Genomic DNA, 23622 nt, shown 5'->3' on the forward strand with positions numbered 1-23622 from the left:
ATCTTCCAAGGGGTCCCGGATTGGAGAGGGTGCAGGCTGGGCTGAGGGGACCCCTCCCCCATGTATGAATTTTGTGCACGAGGCCTCTAGTTAAGTATAATGATTAAGAACACTAACTCAGAAAACACATGAACCTGGTGTTCAATTCTCAAACATACTTTTACTTATTTACCACTATGTGACCCCGCCTTCCCTCATGTGACTTAAGAAGTCTTCTTATCTATAAAGTACCTCTTAAAATTGTTGTTATGCCTAAATAAGATATGTTCTGAAAGCTGAACACAAGGCTGAAACAGCTACATATTCAGAGCAATACTTTTACAGACTATCAATTAAACTTATGTTACTATTTTAGCAAAGATGCAGAAACTTGAATTCAGTAAGACGGGAGAATATGGTTACCTGGAAAGGCAGGCTTTAGTGACAGCACTGTGAAGATTTTCATTAGGGTACTGTGACAGCCGACGAGAAATTCGCAACAGCTGTCTGGTAGAAAGTGATGCTGCCAATGACTGTGCCTATTAAAAGGCAAAGACAGCCTGTTAAGAGTCTTGTTTCAACTTGCTGCAAGTCCCTTTAGATGGGTATCATAGCAGAATTCATTATTCCTGAAGGACAAGGTCAAACTTAAATAAATATGCACTGTTAATGAATTACAAATAAAAATAAATAGAAACCAATTAACATTTAAAACATTCTTGAAGATAGTCTTTTTAATCTATAAAAATGTTCATCAATTAAGGTGTTTTCACTGTACTAAAAGCTGTGTATACATGTCTTTTGGGGGAGGTGGAGGTTAAATGAAGGAAGGATATAACATAATACAGGTCACTCTCGACTTAAAAATAGCCCTTATGTACAATAAACTGTTTTTTAATTTTTTTCTGTTTATACAAAGCTGAACTGTTAATATATACTGAAAATGCTTGGAGCTTTAAGTAAACTATGGCTTTTGAAATACAGAAAAAGATTAATGGGCAATTAGGCTGCTGACCCACAGAGATGTCAACGAGTCACTTGGGTAGCAGCTTGCTGTTCAGAATCCTTCCCCCATACTGCCAGAATAATTTATTTGTTTTCTTATACTTTCCCAAATCCCAATAGCAGAGTTGCTAGTACAGAACTTAGGAAATGTAAATACCAATAAATATTTGCTAACTTGAATTTAAAATTATCTTGGCAGAAAGCATAATGTAATGGCAAAGTTTATAAGCTCTGAAATCAGACATATCAGGTTCCCATTTATTAGCGATGTGACCTTGAGAAATTTCTTAATCTCTTTGGGCCTCAGTTTCCTCATCTTTAAAATGGCAAAAATAATGCCTTCATCTTTAAGGTTGTTATGAGGATTTAATTAGAAAATTATTCTAAAGCACTTAGTACAGGTCCAACACATATGAATATGTAACAAATACCAGTAATTATTAAAAGTCAGCCTCTTCAAAATGAAAAAAAAAAAATCTTAACAGAGAACGAAGATGTGGCCTGTACATTAGAATGAATTTAATAAATCAGATTATTACTGGCCTAATTCCTAACGTAGATCACTAACATTAGGAGATAAGGTTTTTCAATGAAAACCAGAGGAAATGACTTTTGAAGCAACTAGCTCTTTGAAATGTCACAGCGAGTGATAAGGGTAGTATAGTGGCCCTAAGCACCTAAGGGAGCAGAGAAGGGGACTCTATGACATTAACAAAGGGTTCAAAATGGATGTTGGGAGGATGCAAAAGGCATACTATTTTTTGCTTATTTCAACATTTCTTTTAAGGTCATTTCTGTATGTCCCAAGGAAGAAAGAATGAATTGATTTCTCCTTCCTCATGTATTTCATAGTTCTATGAAACTCTGATCTGCTATTATTAATATTACACTTCAGTTATGACAGGGGTTAAATGACCCTTCAGGAACTAGTTTGAAAGCATGACCACCACTATGAAATATCCTTTTTATCTATAAAAAACACATTCTAAGTTTCAAATAACTCATTTATAAGCAAACATTGGGTCATCTTTGTTTCCAAAAAATTTGCATTCTAAACATGGAGGCAATATTTAAATATAAGAAGGAAAATGTTGCAACTCAAAATAGCATATAATTTACTGCCAAAATAAGTGGAGCACTTGACAACTGCATAGGGGGTTATAATGCTCAAATGGAAAAAAAGAAATACTATGAACAAAGGCATGAATGCAAAAGGAACAGAAATACATACAGAACACGAGGAAGCCAGCCCAGCTTTATTAGAGGGTCCTGCTGGAAGTCTTGCTCCCAAATATCAAAGACTGACACTTTAAGGTGTTTGGCCTGGCTCCTAAAGGCAGTAGAACTTTCTTATGTGCAACACAGTAACATGACTTTAGAAAGATTAATTTGGCAGCAATATGTAAAGTGGTTGAAGGACAGTAATCTACCTACAAAAAGATAAAGTCTTACAGTAAGGTTATTGGCAAAAAGAACGGAGGGAAGGGATCAACACTTGCCTCAAAGGACTTGGCTGATGGATATGAGAAAGAAAAAAGAATTGAGGATAAGATTATTTCAGCTGGTATGGCTGAAAGTATCAGAAGTTAAACATGACCAGCAATTCCCATCCATTATACCTGGGACCATGAAAAATTCCTACCTTAATCATGGAAAATGTTTGACAAATGACTCCAACCAGAGATTCCCATGACAAGAATCCTATTAAACCATAATGCAACTTTGTAAGGTATAGCATTCTAATCTCATCCCAAGCATGACACAGTTCAGGCCTCATATTTCATTCAGTAATGATTTCGTATGAATTTCAAAAATTCCCATTAGGATAGGAAAAGGGCTTTTCTTTTTCTTTGCTGTAGCCTGCCACAATTTATGAGAAGCACCTGGTAATTTAATCCCAAGATTGTTAGCTCCTCTGATTCAAACAGCTCCCTGTTCAAACTACAAGACAAGCTACTCTCAAGGCTACACTCTTGCACACTTCTCCTCCCTGCTATTTTCACAACTCAGGGATAATTTCCCCAAGAAGTCTCTAATAGAAAGTCCCCTACCTCCATCCTCTTCAAACTTTTGAACTCTTCTTAACTTTTGCTCTAAGAATGTTTTACAGACTTTGGAAAAATACTGATTAAGATGCCTCCCTAGGACATCTGCCTGTATTGTCTCCTGAAGAACAAACAAACTACAACCCCTCTGATGTCTGCTCAATTTCAGCCCCCAAATCCCTCTCCCTTCCTTGTCACCTAGCAACAGCAGCCAAGCCTTTAAAAGAGAGAATGCCGCTTTTGTTCTTTGCCCTTGTATTGATTAGCAATGCACCAGACCTTTCCCTTTGTGGAAAGTAAAAAAAACTTTCTCTCTCCATTCATCTCTTCTTTTAGTTGTGAGTTCTTTCACAGCCTGCATCACTGGCCAAAAAACCCTAACAATATCAACTACTTCAGTTAATATAAAAATGCTTTACAATAGCATCCAGTATTAAAAAATCAGAATGAAGCTTTACAATCAGTCACTTTAGTGTTAAATAAAAGGTTTGGTTATCTCTGCTCTCACATTAGTCATTAAAAAATGAGAGTGTACTTTAGTTGAAAAATCCCTAATATATTTAACATTTATAATATCAAATTTCCAAAAGAGCAAGTGAGGGTGTTAGCACATTCCCTTAGTTACCATGGTTATGCAGTTTAAGAGTACACCTTAAGGATTTTTCATGTTAGCATACTTAAAAATAGTACTTCAGCTTAAAGATATAAAAATTCTGATCAAAATTATTAAAAATAATTTTTCTCTTACACCTCTTAAAGACATTTCTTTTACAAAAATATAGCATGTTCTCAGGGAGACAAAACTCTAAAGACAATCAATTAATTTATTCATTCCTTCATCAAACATCTAAGTGTCTACTATAGGCTAGGTACCAGATTAGGAAATGGAAATAAAGGAATGAATAAGAAGTGGCCTCAAGGAGTTCATATTCTAATTGGGGAGATAAAAAATACACTGTGCTGCAGTTGCAATAGGTCAATATGAGAAATCTATGCCAAATGTCATAAAGCAGACGGGATATAGAGGTTACTTCTGCCTAAGGGGACTGAGAGACACCTGATAGAAAAGGCAACCTGAGTGCAAGTGGACGGAAGGAAAGCGCATTCCAGGCATCATCTAAGGCAGAGGCATGTGGGTCGCCCTCTGCTCCAAAGGTTTCCTTAAACGAGCAGTCGCCAACCTTTCAGACCTCATGGATCACCAGTGGTCTGCGGACCACCGGTTGGCAACCGCTGGGTTAAGCAATGGGCTTAAAAGACAGCAAGAAGCAAATTGTGGTAGAACTGAGGGTGCTTCAAGAGAGGCTATAAGAAATGAGGCAGGAAAAGCAGCCAGGGTGAGATGGAACTTAGCAGGTATGCTTAGCAGGTTGTCCTTCAGTCTATAGACAAAGAGAATCCATCTCTTAACAGTTTTAAAGAAGGGGAGAACTTAGGAAATGGATTTGGGAAAGATCACTCCTGGGACAATATGGAAAATTCATTCATTCATTCATTCATTCAACAGATATTTGTTGAACATCTACTATGTGGTAGGTAAAGTTCCAGATACAGAAGCAACCACAACAAATGGAAAATTCATCATTCATTCATTCATTCATTCATTTAACAGATATTTGTTGAACATCTACTATGTGGTAGGTAAAGTTCCAGATACAGAAGCAACCACAACAAATAAAACCTCGCCATCCCAGAACTAAAATCTGAGTGAGGGAAAATGGACAATAAAAAATGAGTAAAACAGGCTAGCTAGAGTGGCTCAGTTGGTTGAGTGTCGTCCTGTGCACCAAGAGGTTGCCGGTTCAATCCCCATCAGGACACATATGGAAGGCAGCCAATCGATATTTCTTTTTCCTCTCTCTCTCTTTCATCTCTCTCCCTCTCTCCCTCTCTCCTCCTCCCCCTCCCCCTCCCCCTCTTCTTCTTCTTCTTCTTCTTCTTTTCTTCTTCTTCTTCTTCTTCTTCTTCTTCTTCTTCTTCTTCTTCTTCTTCTTCTTCTTCTTCTTCTTCTTCTTCTTCTTCTTCTTCTTCTTCTTCTTCTTCTTCTTCTTCTTCTTCTTCTTCTTCTTCTTCTTCTTCTTCTTCTTCTTCTTCTGAGGATGTAAAAAAAAAGGAACAAAATATATATTTTGACAAAGGGTAATAAGCCCTATGAAGAACCTTAAAACAAAGAGAAAGAAATAAAATGTGGAAGATATGTGATTCTAAATAGAGTGCTTCAGGAAGTCCTCACTAAAAAGGAGACATCTGAGTAAATCCAAAAGGGGTGAAGGAGCAAACCTGTAGCTACCTTCGTGCAGCAATTGTGGTAGAGGAAACACCAAGTGGCAAGGGCCCTGAGGCAGGCACAAGTGTGTTCAAGAAACAGCAAGGAGAATGGTGTAGCTGAAAAGAATGAGTAGTTGGAGATGAGGTTTCCTGTGCCAGTTAGGAAATGGTCCCCACAAACAACTTGCAAATTTTACCTTTTATGGCAAAGCTGACGCTGCAGATTAGATTAAAGATTTCTGAGATGTGGAGATTATCCTGAATTATCTGGATGGCCACTAAATGCAATCATATGTATCCTTATAAAATAGAGGCAGAAAAAGATTTGACACAGCCCTAACCGGTTTGGCTCAGTGGATAGAGCGTCGGCCTGCGGACTCAAGGGTCCCAGGTTCGATTCCGGTCAAGGGTATGTACCTTGGTTGTGGGCACATCCCCAGTAGGGAGTGTGCAGGAGGCAGCTGCTTGATGTCTCGCTCTCATCGATGTTTCTAACTCTCTATCCCTCTCCTTTCCTCTCTGTAAAAAATCAATAAAATATATTTTTTTAAAAAAAGATTTGACACAGACACACAGATGAAAAGGTGATCTGAAGATAGAGGCAGAGACTGAAATGACAAGTCAAGGAATCCCAGCAGCCACCAGAAACTGAAAGATGAAGGGAATGTAGTAATCCTTTGAGCTTCCAAGGGGATGTGACCCTGCTGATACCTGATTTCAGCTCAGTGATACCTATTTCAAAATTTTGGTGTCCAGAGCTGTGAGAAAATAAACTTTTGTCATAAACCACCAATTTATAGTAATCCTATATAATAAAAGGCTAATACGCAAATTGTCCCCTCGACCAGGAGTTTGACCAGGAGTTCAACCAGGGGGTGAGGCCGGCCGGTCAACCACCCTTGGCCTCCCCCCACCCCAGCCGGCCCCGCCCCCAATCACCCTCCCAAACCCGATCGGGGGTGGGGCCAGCCAGGCCCCACCCATGCACAAATTTGTGCACCGGGCCTCTAGTTTGTTATAACAGGTACAGGAAAAGTAATAGAGGGCCACAAGAGGAATGGATATTGGTGAAGAGGGCAGACAAGAGGAAATAACAATATTCTAGGAGAAACATTATGAAATCCAATACTAGGATAGTTACTGACAATAGATAAGAGCACAGTTTACACAGCAAGATGTTAAATTGATGAGATATTCTTTCAGGGTAAGTAGAAATAGTGGGAAAGCAAGGAATAAACAATGATGTCAAAGTTTCTAATTTAGGTAATTTGGTATCCAGGTTATTAACAAAGTCAGGAAATTATATAAGGAATATGTTGATATAAAGGGGAAAGATCATTTAGTTCTATATCCCATCATCACAACATCCTTATGAGATACAGCCACTATTCCCATTTTGCAGATGAGAACACTGAGACTCAGAGTTAGTGACAGCCCTAGATCTTTCCAAAATACTATCCCAGCATGGAAATACAATCTATATATATAAAAGCCAAGCGACCAGAACGACAAAATGACCAGAACGACTGGTTGCTATGACGTGCACTGTGGAGGCCAATTGGCCTGATCAGGGCCCCAATCGGCCCCCTAACCTCCTGCAGCCCCGCCCCCTGGCCAACCTGGCCCCTGATTGGCCCCCCACCCTGATCAGGGGCGGGGCCTGCCAGCCAACCTCCCACGGCCCCTGGTAGACCCTGCAAAATGGTGCTCCCACCGGCCTGGCCCTGATCGACCCCCATCAGGGCAGGCCAGCCAGACCCCACCCGTGCACAAATTGGTGCATGGGCCTCTAGTTATACATAAAGAACAAATCAGAAAAGAAAAGTTAGAAGGTGAAGAAAAAGATGTAGGCATTATCTTAGAGATGGTACTTGAAGCCATAAGAATAGACGAAATTGCTCAGCATAGGGGGCAGAAGAAACAGGGCCAAACCTCAGGAGTACCAAGTACACCTCTAGAGCTAAAGTTGTTTTCTATAATATCACCCATGAGGAGCTAGAAGAATGTTAAAATCATTGAAAGAGTACGACATATGCATAGGACAAAACATAACACAGGAATAAAAATGCCAGCTTAAAAAACAGATTTTAAAGCACTGAACTCTAAGAACAAAAAGCAGCAGCCTATCAGCAATAGAAAATCCAGACTTACCGTTGGATCCTGTGTCTCTCTGAGTTTGTGTGTAAATGATAACAATTTGTCCAAAGCTTCCTGAGGAATATTTGGTACCTATTTATGAGAGAATTGAGGAAAGACAGAAAGAATGATTTGGGATATCTGATAATAAATCATAAATTATGGCTACTTAGTAACTAATATTAGAATTACACTTTTAGAAAAATTCTGATTACAGTTTACATGTTTAATTCATATATAAATTTACTTATTCATCTTCTCAGGAAATGCTTATACCCACCTGTTTCCCTTTAAGAATCAGGTCATTAAAACCAAGCCACTCTTCTCCATTTACAATTCTATCACCAGCATAAAATTGGCATATAGTATGCCTATAAAAACTTTCATATATTATCATTTCCTTTTTTGTTAGCTTCAGCATAATTTTTAAAACTAATTTAGGCGTTTTCTTACTGAAACCAAACTCCTTCATTTAGTAGTAATCTTACATTTATGTCTACTAAGTCACATAAGATATCCTTGTATAAAGAATGGATACTCAAGCTGTCAATTTTTCAGAACTTTTAAACTGCATATCCAAGGCACATGATTAATTTATCAATGAACTCCGAATAGTTGCCCAAATGACACACATTAAGTGTCTTAACTATAACATTTTAATCTAATTAAATATATAATTAATTACAAGAAAATTTTATTTAATAATAAATTTAAACTTTTAATTTAAAAAATCAGAAAGTGATGCGATGTTAGAACAACTGGTAAAACATGGCCATCTCAAAAGTAAACTTTGATCATTTAAGTGATTGAAACTTTTCAAAATTCTAAGTTCTATTCAGTACATACTTTATCTTATTTATTATTTAAATCAATCCACTGATATAAGAAGTACTATTATCCCCATCTTCAAATAAAGAAATCATGGTTGAATAATCGGCCCAAGATCTGGAAGTTAATAAGTAGTAAATTTGGCATTTAAAGGCAAGTTGTTTATCTTTAAAACCCTACACCCTTAGCCACCACCATGTGACAAGACCTAAAAAGTTCATTCTAGTATTTTAAGGGGAATGAGTGTTAACTTTTTAGGAAAAAAAAAAGTTACTTATTTGTGATCTAGAACAACACCATCGAATAGAACTTTCTATGATGATGGAAATATTCTTTACCTATGCTTTCTAATATGTTAGCCAAAACGCATGTAGTTGCTGACCACTTGAAATATGACTTAGAAACTAGTTTTTTAAATTTTATGGCCAGTGCTATTACACTGAATAGTATAGTTCTAGAAAATGCTAAGCACAATGCCTGCTGCAGGCAGACACTGAAGTAATGGATTAACTATACTTCAAGCCACCAAACACCTAATCAGGTAAGTATAGGACAGGATATATTATAGTCCTGAGGAGCCCAGGACTCCTTGGTATTTGCCACAGAACCTAAGGAACTAAAATATACTTAACCTCCCTTTACAGTAGGAACTTAAAATAGTCACTTTTGACTGAATATAAAAGGAAAAGGAACTACCAAACTGCCTCCACACAAGGAAAGAGGAGCGACAGCAATACATTCATGGTTCTCAAAGAGTGTTCCCAAGACCAGTGGCAATATCAGCATTACCTAAGAACTTCAGAAATGCAAATTATCATGTACCATATCCCAGACCTACTGACTCAGCCATCTGCATTTTACCAAATCCTCCAGATGATTCTGCAAAATGTTAACATTTGAGAACCATTTCATAAGGACATCTGGGAGTAAGTAGGGAGAAGCCAAAAATGTCCAGTTCTGCTCCAGCAGGGGTAAGAGTGCCTTAAAAAGAGAAAAACTGAAGGCAACAGGCTAGAGCTGGCCTCACCCTTACCATTTCCTTAATCACTTGGATTTCTTCATTTTTGACAAGTGGTTTCATGTAATGGAAAAAGAACATGGTTAAGAATTCTGGCCCCAGCCACTGCTGTGTTGTGCTTCCAATAACAGGGGGCTCTGCCAAGGCAATGATTCTGAAGGACGGGTGGACAGGAAAAATGGATCTAAAAGAGAAAAAAAAACAACCATAATCTATCACATTAGAAATTAGATAAATCTATAATGCTGTTAATATAATCAAAGTTACTATCCAAAGAACAGACTTTGAAAAAAGTCAGGACATTCTAAGAACCTAAGATTAAAACAACAACAACAGAAAGAATCACCTACTGCTAATATAAGATGTACCATATCCACAGGTGAAACTCCATCCCTGGAACAAAACACTGCTTTGGACATGCTATTGTGCCTACAATAAATTTTCTCCATCATCTCCAGAAACAAAATCCCATCCAGTACATACGTCTCTTTTCTTTATCCAAATCCCCTCAAAATCTCCTATCTTGCAAGAAACCCACCATATGTCAAACTTAGAATGACAGAGAAGTATGATTCAAGATGAGGAAACTTTTCCTAATATAGAAAATTTAAGCAGCATAGGGGTTGGATTAAATTTAAATTTGGATTGGCAATAAGAATACTTAGGTCTTGAAAAAGTAGAGAAAACAACTTTTATATAATTCACTCTTGTCATTTTATAGGAAACATGATTTTTAAGGTGATCTCTTTTATAAATCTGTGCTAGCAAATCTGAAAATGTAAATATTCTAGGATACATAGAGGAATAAAATAAGACTTCCCATGGTTTGTGGAATGACTTGAGTAGTTTTTGGAGAAGGGACTAGAAATCCCTTATTTTGATCTATTCACCACAACTATATGCATTCCTTTATTGTTTCTGAGGACTTTTACATTCTTTGCAGGTAATCACATGGCTAAGATAGCCTTAAAAATGGCTTAAGAAATGTTAAGAGACATTTCTCCTCTTGTTGCAAAACACCAGTAATACCATGGACATGCTAGTTAGAAATAGCAGGATGGCCACACACCAGCAGACATCATGCCTGCATTTCTCACAGGAAGAACCAAAATAGAACTGCTTCCTTTGATGAGAAAAACTTCTTTGGGGAAAGGTTGAGTACAAATACTATAGGTTGCTAAATGTGTCTCTTCCTTCCGTTGGTCTGAGCATAGATGAGGAGGGTGAGATTTTCTTGAGAAAATAATGAATTACCAATAGTTTATTTTGCCAAGAAAAGGCTTCTGGTTATCTCAGGGAAGCAGTAAAGATCAGTGGCCCAGTCTCAGTTTTAATTATATATGCTCTAACGTGTGTGTGTTTTTTCATTTTTGTTGAATATATTATTTTTTATTGTGATTGAACATTGAAAACAGTTTATAATCTCTCAGTTATTATATAGGTCAGTGGTGAACCATAACTGGACACTGGGCAGATCCATAATCGGTAGATTTCTCTGGACCCTTTTACTCTTACTCTTAGGTTTGAAGATAGTTATGATCTGAGCTTTGTCTCCTACTTTCCCAGAAACTCAAGCATCTTCTTGTTAAGCAAATTGGGTCATGTAAGTTTTTTTAAAAATTTAAGGTAGATCCAGATTTTTGTTGTTGTTAATCCTCACCCGAGGATATTTTTTCCATTGATTTTTAGAGAGTGGAAGGGATGGGGAGAGATCGAGAGAGAGAAACATCAACGTGAGAGAGACACATAGGTTGTTTGCCACACATGCCCCAACCAGCCTGCAAGTGAGATACATGCCCTTGACCGGAATCGAACCCAAGACCCTTCAGGCCAACAATCTAAATACCAAGCCAAACCGGCTAGGGCTAGATCCAGTATTGTATGCCTAAGTCTTTAGACCCCTCAGGCCAACAATCTAAATACCAAGCCAAACCAGCTAGGGCTAGATCCAGTATTGTATGCCTAAGTCTTTGGCCAACAATCTAAATACCAAGCCAAACCGGCTAGGGCTAGATCCAGTATTGTATGCCTAAGTCTTTGTGTTTGATTCTCAAAACAAAAAGCCTTAACTCGATTCTGAGTTGGAAAAATAATCCTAAACATTTTTATGGTCAAGGAACAATTTTAAATTCTGTGACTCTGAAGGGTCTAATTACTTATAATTTTATGTACTGGTTTCGTCTCTTTTATTCAGAGAATCTACCTTGTTTTACAAATTCATTCAAGACCAGATTTAGACTAGTGGCTCTGCTTTTGGGTATGAACACATTATTTTCAGTTCCTATCACTTACTTTTGTTTTGTGGTTTCCACCAAAGGTCTTTAAAAAGTTTCTTGCAGTGATAGTGATGAACTATAGCAATGCATTCATTTATTTAATTAGCATCTGCTCTCTTCGGGAATTACACTAGACCTTGGGTGGTATAAAGATGAGTAAGGAATATGTCTATGGAGTTTGCTACATTGCATAGAAAAAAAGGGGAAATGTGGGGTGTGTACTGAACTGCATAACCTCTAGGTTCTGAAGTGGAGCACTAGTATTCTGGTATGGGAGGCCAGTTACAAAATCCTCTTCTGTTCATGATTAATGTCTTTGCAGAAACCTTCTATATCATTCTTTCAAGTTCCTTTATATACAAATCGACAAAAATATACCATATTTGGGTGGTATAAAGATGAGTAAGGAGTGTGTCTATGGAGTTTGCTACATTGCATAGATAAAAAGGGGAAATGTGGAGTGTGTACTGAACTGCATAACCTCTAGGTTCTGAAGTGGAGCACTAGTATTCTGGTATGGGAGGCCAGTTACAAAATCCTCTTCTGTTCATGATTAATGTCTTTGCAGAAACCTTCTATATCATTCTTTCAAGTTCCTTTATATACAAATCGACAAAAATATACCATATTTCCTTAAAAAGATTGGAGTTTATTGTAACCTTTCTCTTTTGTTTTATTATAGCTTGAAGTATAGCTGACATATAATAAACTGCATATTTAAAGTGTACAGTTTGATAATTTTTGATATTTATTCATACCTATAAAACCATTATTATAATCAAGCAAATGAAAACATTTATGACCCCCCAAGTATCCTCAGACTCCTTTGTAATCCCTTACTCCTGCCCTTTCTCACACCCTTAGAAAACTATTTTATAGCTTGTATTTTCTAGGGTTTTATATAAATGGCATCACACAGTATGTACTCTTTTTGGTCTGGCTTCTTTCACTCAGCATAATTATCTTCCACATTGTTATATATATATATATATCCTTTTTATTGCTGAGAAGCACTGAAAAGTACTCCTAAAAATTTATACTCACCCTCCAAACAAAAATATTGACTCCAATATTTTTATTTTAAAAATCTTTTTGTAAGATTTTTTTGCTTTAAAAAATTTTAATATTTAGGGAATAATATCTATTTATCTAAAGTTAAGCCATGTCTTTAGTTTCATTTGTTATTTGTTGTTAAATTCTGGTAAAATTAAAGTTACCCTTGAGTGTAAATTTTAATAGTGCTTGTGTCTTAATTCCCAATTATGCACCACTTCAGCCTTTGTATTACCCACCAGTATGTCAAACCACCTGAAATTAGTTGGCAGATCCTCAGAAGTACTCTCTTCTCTAACTTTCAGACTTGGAGAACCTAATATCATCAGGAAATGACTTTCCACGTGACCTATTTATATATAAGGAAGCCTTTGGGGAGAAGCTAGCAAACAAAAAAGTCCTTCTCATCCTGTTATTTAATAGCTTGATAACGTTTCGGTAGTCAGCATACACTTCTCTGCCTAACCTACCTTCTATCTCAGAAACTGCCTTCTTTAAATTGGGGCAGGTACCCAGCTAGAGTCAGTATCAAAAAACCAAGCCACAGGCAATATATACTAGTATATATTAGTCCAGAGCAATGACCATCATGTTATTTAAATTCTAACCACCTAACTTGCTTTCATGTTAATTGCTCTTCTAACTAGGAGAGAAGAGGATCAAGGATGAATCCAACATCTGTTGCTGGGCCATGAAGCAGAGATCTCTGGATTATAACAAACCACTTAGCAGAAGTGAAAAATAGATAACTTTCCCTTTTAGCTTTCAAATCACAGAATTTTCTGTGTCCAGATTCTGTTACGTGACTACCTAATTAATTACTAGAAATTCTGAGTGATCGCTTTATCCTCAAGACTTTCACGTACTATCTATGTTGTAATCATTCCCTCTTTCCCAGAACAACTCCTTTAGACAAATTATCCTATGCCCTGCTTGAATATCTGTAGATAAGTCTTTTTTCCCTACCTAGAGAAAAGAAATCATGTCTGAGAGTTTTCATGGATTCATCCAGACATTTCACATGAGCATTTCTAAAAATTGCTTTTACTTGGCTTACAAATTATGGTGTGGCCTCTCAATTACAGATTATGTGGTCAGGGGCTTGGACCTACCTGTTGTTTCAGGAGGACTTTTCCTTATCCGAAATCGTTAAAGTACTTATCTGATTTTTCTCCACACATATCCTACTTCCTGATATGCTAGCAGCGTAACTAATCACTTATCAGGCTCCATTATAATAGTTAATGGCAACACACAGTCCATTTCTGGAGAAATGCTAATTATGTACCTGTATTGTTTTTTTCTGAATATCTTGGCAAGTGTGTGAGTTTCATCTCTCCTTTCTCTTAGCATGGGATGATATTACCCTCTAAAGTTAATATTTCTATTGGGGTTTTGAACAGAATTGATTAAAACAAACAATATCATTCACATGATATACAATGAAGTCCAGAAAGGAGTCAAATATAAGGTTTAACACTATGAAGTTGAAAGTCTTGGTAGTTAGTTGCTAATTATGAGACCCTATGGCATCAGACTTGTCATTAAAAGGCAAAGTGTTCCTAATTGAAAGATTCATAAAAAGAAACATTGCTAGCTTAGAAGATCATCTAAAACTAGATTAATAGAATCAGCTTTACCTTGCTTTCCTAGAATTTATCCTAGGTTAAGATTTAGTTACTCATTCAAATACACTTGTTAAGTGATCTATTATGTGCCAGGTGTTGTGACATTAGAAAGAAAGTATAGAGCAAGACAGAGAGTCCTGACAAGATTAAAGTCCTAGGTTCCAGTTATTTCATGAGGCAAAACTGCATTCTTGCCCTTCCTTTGAAAGTATGAGATACCATTAAGTTCCTTTTTAAGACAAAGTTTTTTTGTTACTTGTAACTAAAGGAGTCCTGCCAAACACAAATATAAAAATTATTCCTACCCGAAAGCCCAAAAGACTTCTAAATTTACCAATTTGGGTCTAGAGGCAAAGAAGCTCTTAAATTTGCCTTCCCTTCATTATAACTTTGACCTTTTTTTCCATTTCAAAATCCCCAAACATTGATAGCTGAGTTTGTTTAAAGACTATCATAAATAACTAGAGGCCCAGTGCACGAAATTCATGTACTCGGGGGGTCCCTCAACCCAGCCTGTGCCCTCTTGCACGAAGTCCGAGAGCCCTTAGGGGATGTCCGACTGCCAACTTAGACCCGCTCCCCACTTCTGACTGAGCGGCGCTCCCCCTGTGGGAGTGCACTGACCACCGGGGGCAGCTCCTGCATTGAGTGTCTGCCCCCTGGTTGTCAGTGCGCATCATAGCGACCGGTCATTCCACTGTTCGGTTGATTTGAATATTGGCCTTTTATTATATAGGATCATTTTTCTGAACTTCAGTTTGCTATTAGGTACAGAAATGAAAAGCACAGATGACTTAGGCTTGAGTTTATAATTTGCAGGTCTAATGCTAATGCCAAGAGTAACATATTAGATATAGATAGCATATAAGATCAACCCAAGCTAAATAATGGGCCATATTACTTACAAGAACAACACATGAAATAAATTAATTTCCTCACTGAATACAAATTTCCTGCTTTTTAGGCTATGCTATGTCCTTTTAGTTAAGGTGCCAGCTCTTTATCCAATAAACAGCCTTGAAAGAAATACTGTCCATTGGCTTAGCAGCGGTTCTCAACATGTGGGTCACGACCCCTTTGGGGGTCGAACGACCCTTTCACAGGGGTTGCCTAAATACATCCTGCATATCAGATATTTACATTACGATTCATAATAGCAGCAAAATTAGTTATGAAGTAGCAACAAAAATAATTTCATGGTTGGGGGTCGCCACAACATGAACTGTATTAAACGGTCGCGGCATTAGGAAGTTTGAGAACCACTGGCTTAAAGAAAAAAATCTAACCTAATAAAACCCTACAAGAGAACACATTCTTAGAAAGACAAAAATAGGCTACAAAATTTAATCAAGGTTAACCAAGAAAATGTAAAGAAATTTACCAGCAATCCATATCACCAGGTGAAGCAGATTCTGATAAGAAAAGGAATTAGGCTTTCAAATGGTAGATATATTTCTGACAGAGAGGAGAATCAGTTGTTAGATATCTCACCTCTGAAAAGTCAATGAAGCCCTGACAAACTGTCAGAGTGTAAGAGAGAAAAGAAAATTAGAAGTCCAGCCCAGGAGGTTCAACATTTAACTAATGAAAGTTGCAGAAAAAGAGACCAGAGGAAAGGGGAAGTGGGAGTGAGAGGTAGAATGGAGGGGAGAGAGAGGTAGAATGACATATGAGCTATAAGCATGGAGAACAAGTCCCAATTATTGCTAGTCAGTATACACTATGGGAGGAAAATGAAATTGACAGAAGATACACTGATAATGTTAATGTGCTGAGAGGAGATTGAGACAATAGGGAAGTGTTGGATGAAAAAGTGATAAGTACATAGAAAATAGGGTCATTTCCTTCCCTATGTTCCCAAAGCATTACTACACAGATCTCTAGTCTAACATTGAAAAGCTGCATTGTAATTAGTTATTCATACATCTGCCACTTTTCATATGTAGGCAAGTATTAACTTTAGGAAAACAAATGCATGCAAGAAAGGATAAACAACTGTAGTTTACTGAATGGCTCATCTGTGTATAGCTCTTATGCTGTGGTAATAATGCAAACACTCTATCAAGTTCCAAACAAAATCCTATATAATAAAAGGTTAATATGCAAATAGACCGAACGGCAGAACAACCCAACAACTGGTTGCTATTACGTGCACTGACCACCAGGGGGCACACACGGAACATGGCAGGTATCGGCAGCAGGTGGCAGAGCACGGAACATGGTAGGTGTCAACCATGGCGGGACGGTGGAGCAGGTGAGCGGGGGCACCAGACCAAGGCAGGGCGCTGGTCACTGTTATCGGGGCGAGCCTCTGGTGGTTACTGAATATTCTTGCTCCCGCGTGCCGCGGTCCCGCCTGGAGCTTGCACTTGCTGCCGGCGCTGGCCCTGCTCACACCTACTGCCGGCATCGGAGCCGCCGCTTGCACCCACAGCCAGCACCAGAGCCACCGCTCACACCCACTGCTGGCACCTGGCACTGATCCCAATCGCTCGGCGCCGTCAGTGGGTGCGAGCGGCAGCTGCTGGCCCCGATCACTTCTGAGGGCTTCTCCACATCCCCCTGCTCCTGAGGGGCAATCAGGGCAGCAGCAGCCACTCGCACCTGCTGATGACGCAGGCCCCGCTTGCACCCATTACTGGTGCCGACCCCAATCACTCCGCACCGTCAGTGGGTGTGAGTGGGGCCGGTGCCATCAGCCGGCCCCGCTTGCACCCACTACTGGCGCCGACCCCAATCACTCCGCACCGTCAGCGGGTGTGAGTGGGGCCAGTGCCATCAGCATGTGGGAGTGGCAGGAACGGGGCTGCCAGCAGACAGGGGACCGGGGGCCTCGGTGGGAGGTGCCGGGCAGGGGTGCGGAGAATGGGCCAAGACCCGCCCCTGTGCCCACCACAGTCTTGCAGCCACAGTTCCTTTCAAGGTGCACAAATTCATGCACTGGGCTCCTAGTTACTATATAACTATGTAGGAGAGGAATGGGGAATAGGAAGTATGTATGTGTAATGGGAAGAAGGATCGTGAAAGAATGCTAAATCTTAATTTTCCATTGTAGGAAATCACTAGATAGTGCCAAATACTGAAAAATATATCAAGAAATATCACTGAAAGTATATTGTTTAGTGATATGGAGGTAAATACCAAAAGAAACAGTTAAGAGTTGAAAGTGGTAGCTTTTGAAGATGGCAAAAGGGAGTGTCCTAGAACAGATGACAGGGCTGATATTTTAAATTAAAAGCCTTGAAAAACTATCTGGCTCAAGTTTCATGAATGTTTAACAATAATAAAAAATTCAAATAAAATGTAAGTGAAGGAAACCAAGCAGTGCTATGACCTGTCTCCACCTACCCAGATCTCTGGAGATGGAATTGAGTCTGGTTTATACTCAAGGGAGAGTTGAAAATCAACAATGCGAAGATGGGACACATTAAGGAGTACAACTAACCACACTGGGCCAAACCCTGAGTATGATGCTCAGTGCTACTCTTTTCCTGAAAGTGTTTTCATTTGTAAAACTGACTATGACCATTAGGGAGAACTTGGGTACTTTCCATAGAAAAGGGTTATCACTTCCTGCATGTTTAGCTACAAACACGATGCTCCTGCGGTCCTAAGGGAAACTGACTGGCAGGCTTGCTGAGAGCTACTGCCCAACTGCTTTGATTCATCTCCCTGAGAAATGAAAACTTCTCTCTGACAAATGAGTCACATGCAAAAGCTGAATGTCATAAACTGAAGGTGTGAAATGAATGGGATCTTTACACTTTGCCTCCCTAACACTCAATCAAACCACTTACTGGGTGGCGAAGTGTGACGATGTGCACCTCAGGAGCATAAATAGTTGTACAATCAAATGAATTTTTAAATATTTTATACAGCGATAGTAAAAAATTTAACATTTCCTCTCAATGAAAAAATACCAAGGCAATCTTTAAACAAAACTCTCCTTAAAACATAACTACTTAATTATCATTTGTAGAATTTTAATGTTTTAAATATGACAGCAAACCCTTTGGATCAAGGTTAAGCTTTAATTAAATAAGATCCAACTAAGTGACTAAGAATTATCCAAAGTAACAATCTCTAATTATGTCAAAATAACATGGAAATGTAATGAGACAAAAAATAACTTGTATTTGCCAAACCTCCTCTAAGGAAAAGTACAGTACGCAGCAGAAAAAAATATTTTCCTTCAATCTTTTTATTTTGAAATTTTTCAAACCCACAAAAATTTGAAAGAGTAGAATATGAACACCCATATATCCTTCACCAAGATTTCACCAATTGTTAAGATTTTACATTTGTTTTCTCGCTCTCTTGATCTCTCTCCCTCTCTTCATGTAGTGTGTATATGTCTGTATGTCTTTTTTCCCCTGAAACATTTGGAAGTAAGTTGTAAACATCTTTCTACTTTATCCCTTAAATATCTCAGCTTGTGTCCCTAAGAATAGGACTATTATCCTTCATAACCACAATACCATTATGATACTTAAGAAAATTATTATTAATTCAATGTCCCCACAGTGTCTTTTATAGCTGTTTTCATTTTTATGTTCTGATCCAAGATCCCATCAAGTCTCATATATAGCATTTTGTGGTTATGTCTCTGGAAAATGCTTAAAGAAGCCACAAAGGATAATCCTGAACCAGGTGGCATACCCCAGTAATAACCGATGACTTCTTAGGAGTGGGCTGAGTTGATGAAACTTTTTGTTTGTTTGTTGAAAAGAAACAAGTGGCTAGGGCAACAGAAGAACTACCTTCTTAAAACTAATATCCTTATAAAATGTTTAAACACTTATGTAAATTAGGCTGAGAGTATGGAACTCATCCTGGGTAGTAACCTCAAAGTTTTAAAAAGTGTCAAACTACAAACATGCCTAGGACACCGAATTATTAAGTTGTTCAAAATTATCTTGGTTTGACACTAAGGTTAGAAGAATAAGCAAATGAAGGCACACTTGATAATAAGAGTAAGTATAGTGTATGCAAAATTACCTCTTCTGTAGCTGCTCATCAGACATTTGCAGCTCCTCCTTTAAACGCATATACCTGTCTTCCCTCAGCAGCCTAGAGCCGTCATAGAGGCTTAGCTCTCGATCATGGATCAACCTAAAGGGACAGAGAAAAATCAGAAAACAAAGTAGTCAGTTTTGAACAGTGAAGTTATCAGAAGTAGAAATCAGTCAGTTAACATTTTAATAATGTCCATTATTACTGTCAATTGAGTCTAACAATTTTTGTTGCATCTTTCAAAATTTCAAGTTGGCTAGTGCTGTGATAGTTGGCAAAAATGTTGGTTTCTGTACTAAAGAGCATCAGTCATGGATACTAGATATGGACAGGGAGGAGGAGGCTGAGGATGAGAAGGAGCTGGAAAGGTGGAGGGGGGAGGGGAATAAAAAAAAACAGCTGAATGAGTGACTCAGGATAACCATGAGGTGCAAATTAATGTTTAAGGCAGTTGGCATGTGCTCCCTTGAGTCCAATATAACTTTTTAACTACTCAAAATATTTCTATCTTTGGAATTACAGGATTTAAAAGATCAAAAATCTGTATAATAGCTAGTGCTATTTCATGTATCCACTATTATGTTGACCTAACTATCCACAGCACGGCAGCATTGTCTTCCAGATGTTGCAGAGGTTGAAAAGTGCTATTCTAGATCTTACTCCAGCCACCAAGTCTCCTGATGCCCACATTACAGTTGCCCCACACAATGGCCACTTATAAGCACTGAGGGGAAGGGAGACTGCATAATGCAAAGGTTAGAAGCATGGGCAGTGGAGTCGGTTGGACTTGGGTTCAAACCACCTCTGTACATTATGAAAAGAATGACTAGGGAGGGGGGAATTACTCCACCTCTTTAAACTTTTATTTTTTATACAATTAGGATTATAATACCAACCACATAAACAGTTGATGGAAGGCATGTGCTTAATACAGTTGTTCTCAACCTTGGCTGCACATCAGAATCTCCTGAGAAGGGTTAGGTGCACCTTTTGAAATTTCAAGTTGGCTAGAGCCCAGGCATCAAGCATTTTTAAGCTTCATGCCCAGAAGGTGATTCCAAAGTTGAGAACTTCAGACACATTGGCTTAGCACAATGCCCAGCACAGAGTAAGTACTCAATTAATGGTAGCTGCTGCAGCTATTACTACTTGGCCTAATGGGCAAGAGATAGCTAATAAAAGGGGGGAGTGTTACTTTGTTTGTGTCTGCATCAGTCTGTTTAGAAGAGAAAAATTATAAATCTATTGATTGTTTATGATAAATCACTGAAAGTATTTTTAAATGTTCTCAAATCTAATCAGGATTTTTAACACAATGTTTTTGGAATCTTTAATTATACTCAGTATCTACATGTTTTCAAGGGAAAAAGACTCTGAATAGTTAGCTGGGGAATCATTCCACTTATTTGAACTTTTCTGATAAGTCAAAGTTAGAAACCAAATGTCTACAAGTGAGAGAATCAAGCTTGAACAACTATAAAAATTAGTATCTTCACTGACACAGAATGGGAATATTTTCCATAAAAAATCACACATGAAAATTTTCCTTAATATTAAATTCAAGAGCAGTTAATTAGGAATGTGTGGATATTTTCCTCACCTAAAATACAGTAAGAGAACAACAGTTAAACAAATGTTCCAGTTTGTAAACACAAAGTGAGCTTTTCAGATTAAAAATACAATAAAACAGCTATTGCACATTTTATAGAAGGAACTACATTTTCTCTCAAAAAAAAAATTCCAACAAGATCAACCAGTAATGTAAATCTGTGATTCACAAGGAGTTGTAAACAGTGCAGAGGTGACTCCGACAAACTGTAGAAACTGGAGCTGTGTGACTTGCTGCATATATTAATAAGCATATATAAAAAGTCATTCAAAATCACTACTTAAAAGTTTTTTAAAACACACAGACTTTTTTTAAAAAGTCTATTCTACTTAGCTATAGAATTTTAAGTTTTTAAGGATCTATGTAGCCCAGTTTTAAAAGAGAAGATGGAGGGAGTTCCATGTCTACTGTTTCCTTGGAGTATTTTTTTGTGTTTGATGCATGCAAACCTTTGCAACACAGCGAGCGTGCCTGCGTTGACCCGATGAATGCCATCCAACAGGACCAGCTTTCCCTCCAGAGCAGCATTCACAAGGGGCGAGGACCGCCAGGCGGTGTCTCCATTGGGAAGAGTGTATCTCTGCTGTAGCAGATCACGAGCTGTCATATCCTAAAACCAAATCCACCACCCACCAAAAAAAAAAAAAAGCGGAATTAATTATTAAGACATGGTTGGCAGCTTATTTAGCTTTATAGTTACCTCTCTCTGAACATTACATGCAACAACTGGGAATTCATCTCCAAACCCATCAAAGAAAATGAGATTCAGAAGCTTTTCTTGGCCATTTGAGGTTTTTTCCCTATTACTCATCCACATAACATAGTAAGAGTGAGGGTGAATTATTTTCCTTTTAATTTAGCATTACTCCCCTTTTAAAATGTTCACTTAATATCTACACAGATGATGGCAGTTGTTTCCCCTGATTTTAATGGAATTAACTCAATCTGCTTTATTCCAATAGGGATGAAAATGTATGGATTCCTTTTTAAGAATAAGAGAACTCAATGGGTGGAGATGCTTATCAATAACATGCCTTTTCTTGATGAGTTCTGAAAAGCCATGCTAGGAACCATCGAAGTGACTCATTATATTTAAAGGGCTTGAAAATGAAGGAAACTGCTGAGAACAGTCATCAGATGAGGTACAGGAATTGACAAACAATAGCACCGCACTTATAAGCAATTTTTAAACTCACACAATGTGCTAGCATGAAAACAGTGTAACAGATTTAAGCAAACTATTAATAGTAGTTGCATATAAACATCTAACTACTACCTGGTATTAAAAATTTTTGGTGCCATATAATATGAGCAATTTTTCTTAAATGTGTTTATGTTGAAGATAACAGTTTGTTTTCTGTTATCAGCTTCATATAAATTTTGTCCACTTATATCAAACAAAAGGCAATTTTAACCAAAAATTCAGTCTTTGTAAATTCTGTGATATGCACTTCAAGTTTTAAGCAGATAAAAAACTAATGAATTTGCTTATATTCACAATAGCAACAAATCTGTATCAAAAGCGATGTTCTCACTATCAAAAAAGTGCTGACTTAGGAAGTATGAATAGGCTTATATTAAATCATAAAGACACTTGAAAAACAATAATATTCAAATTCAGCAAGTCCTCAATCCCCAAAAGGCTGGTTTTGGCAACCAAAATTTGGCTTAACTCATTAATTTTATTTGATTTCTCAATTATGAATTTAAATTCTATGCAAACTATATGAGCATGTCATTCTAAGCTGCCAATGACAGTTACAACAGCCAAGACTAAATTTATCACCATCATCAGTGTTTACGAAAATGGTTAATGGTGAGAATGAGATCATTCCCACTCATAGCTGTGCTACACACCAGGAAATGGATCCTTCTGCAAGAAAAATAGGACATATCAAAATAAATGTTTGTAGTCATTTTCATAATCCAATGATGAAAAAATCAAGTGTGTATGTATATTTAAGTATACATATATATACATATATATAAGTATACACAAGTACATATATAAAAATCTTTTTAAAGTTAATATAAAAACAGGTAAATTAAAAAACAAACAAACCAAAAAAATAAAAAATACCTGCCCAGCCAGTGTGTCTCAGTGGTTGAGCATCAACCTATGAACCAGAAGGTGACAGGTTCAATTCCCAGTCAGAGTGCATGCCCGAGTTTCAGGCTCAATCCCTAGTGTGAGTGTGCAAGAGGCAGCCAATCAATGATTCTCTTTCATCATTGAAGTTTCTATCTCTCTCTCCCTCTCCCTTCCTCTCTGAAATCAATAAAAATATATTTAAAAAATAAAAATTAAAAAAACAACTCCTGGTAATACTTATTCCAGAAAAATATTCACCATAGAGTTACATCACATACTGTCCTAGAAAAATAAAACAAACAGAAAACATGCTTTAGCATAGTGGTTCTAAATCAAAGATACATGTCAGAAGGAGCTGGGGGAAGTTTTGAAAAATATAATATAAGTTTAGGCCTCATTACCCTAAATTTTGAATTTAATAGGTCCAAAGTAGGGCTTACCACATGTTTTTGATTAAACATTACATAGGTGATATCTGATATGCTTCACAGGTGGCAAACACAAAAGAGACATTAAGTTAATGTCAAACTTTGTTTCATCCTATGTATTTATACCCTTTCATTTTAATAGGAATTATAAGATTGCATGAGGATATACGAAATGGCATAAATGAAAAGTTGAAAAAAATGAAGGCAAAAAAATAGAGTGGGCCTTGTTTCCTTTAAGTATTCA

At 37.7% G+C, this 23622-nt stretch overlaps 1 protein-coding gene across 2 annotated transcripts in view; it reads right to left on the minus strand.

Moving 5' to 3' along the window:
* Positions 1-23622, minus strand: part of VWA8 (von Willebrand factor A domain containing 8) — a 389233-nt gene that overhangs the window by 253052 nt on the left and 112559 nt on the right. For both annotated transcript variants that reach the window (XM_014549735.1, XM_005878642.2), the window contains exons 13-17: positions 21308-21468; positions 19235-19348; positions 9295-9463; positions 7449-7526; positions 403-518 (exon numbers count right to left, since the gene is read on the minus strand). In XM_014549735.1, the coding sequence (XP_014405221.1) occupies positions 403-518; positions 7449-7526; positions 9295-9463; positions 19235-19348; positions 21308-21468 (638 nt within the window). The remainder of the gene's footprint in view (positions 1-402; positions 519-7448; positions 7527-9294; positions 9464-19234; positions 19349-21307; positions 21469-23622) is intronic.

Source organism: Myotis brandtii, unplaced genomic scaffold (assembly GCF_000412655.1).
Source record: "Myotis brandtii unplaced genomic scaffold, ASM41265v1 scaffold569, whole genome shotgun sequence".
NCBI lineage: Eukaryota > Metazoa > Chordata > Mammalia > Chiroptera > Vespertilionidae > Myotis > Myotis brandtii.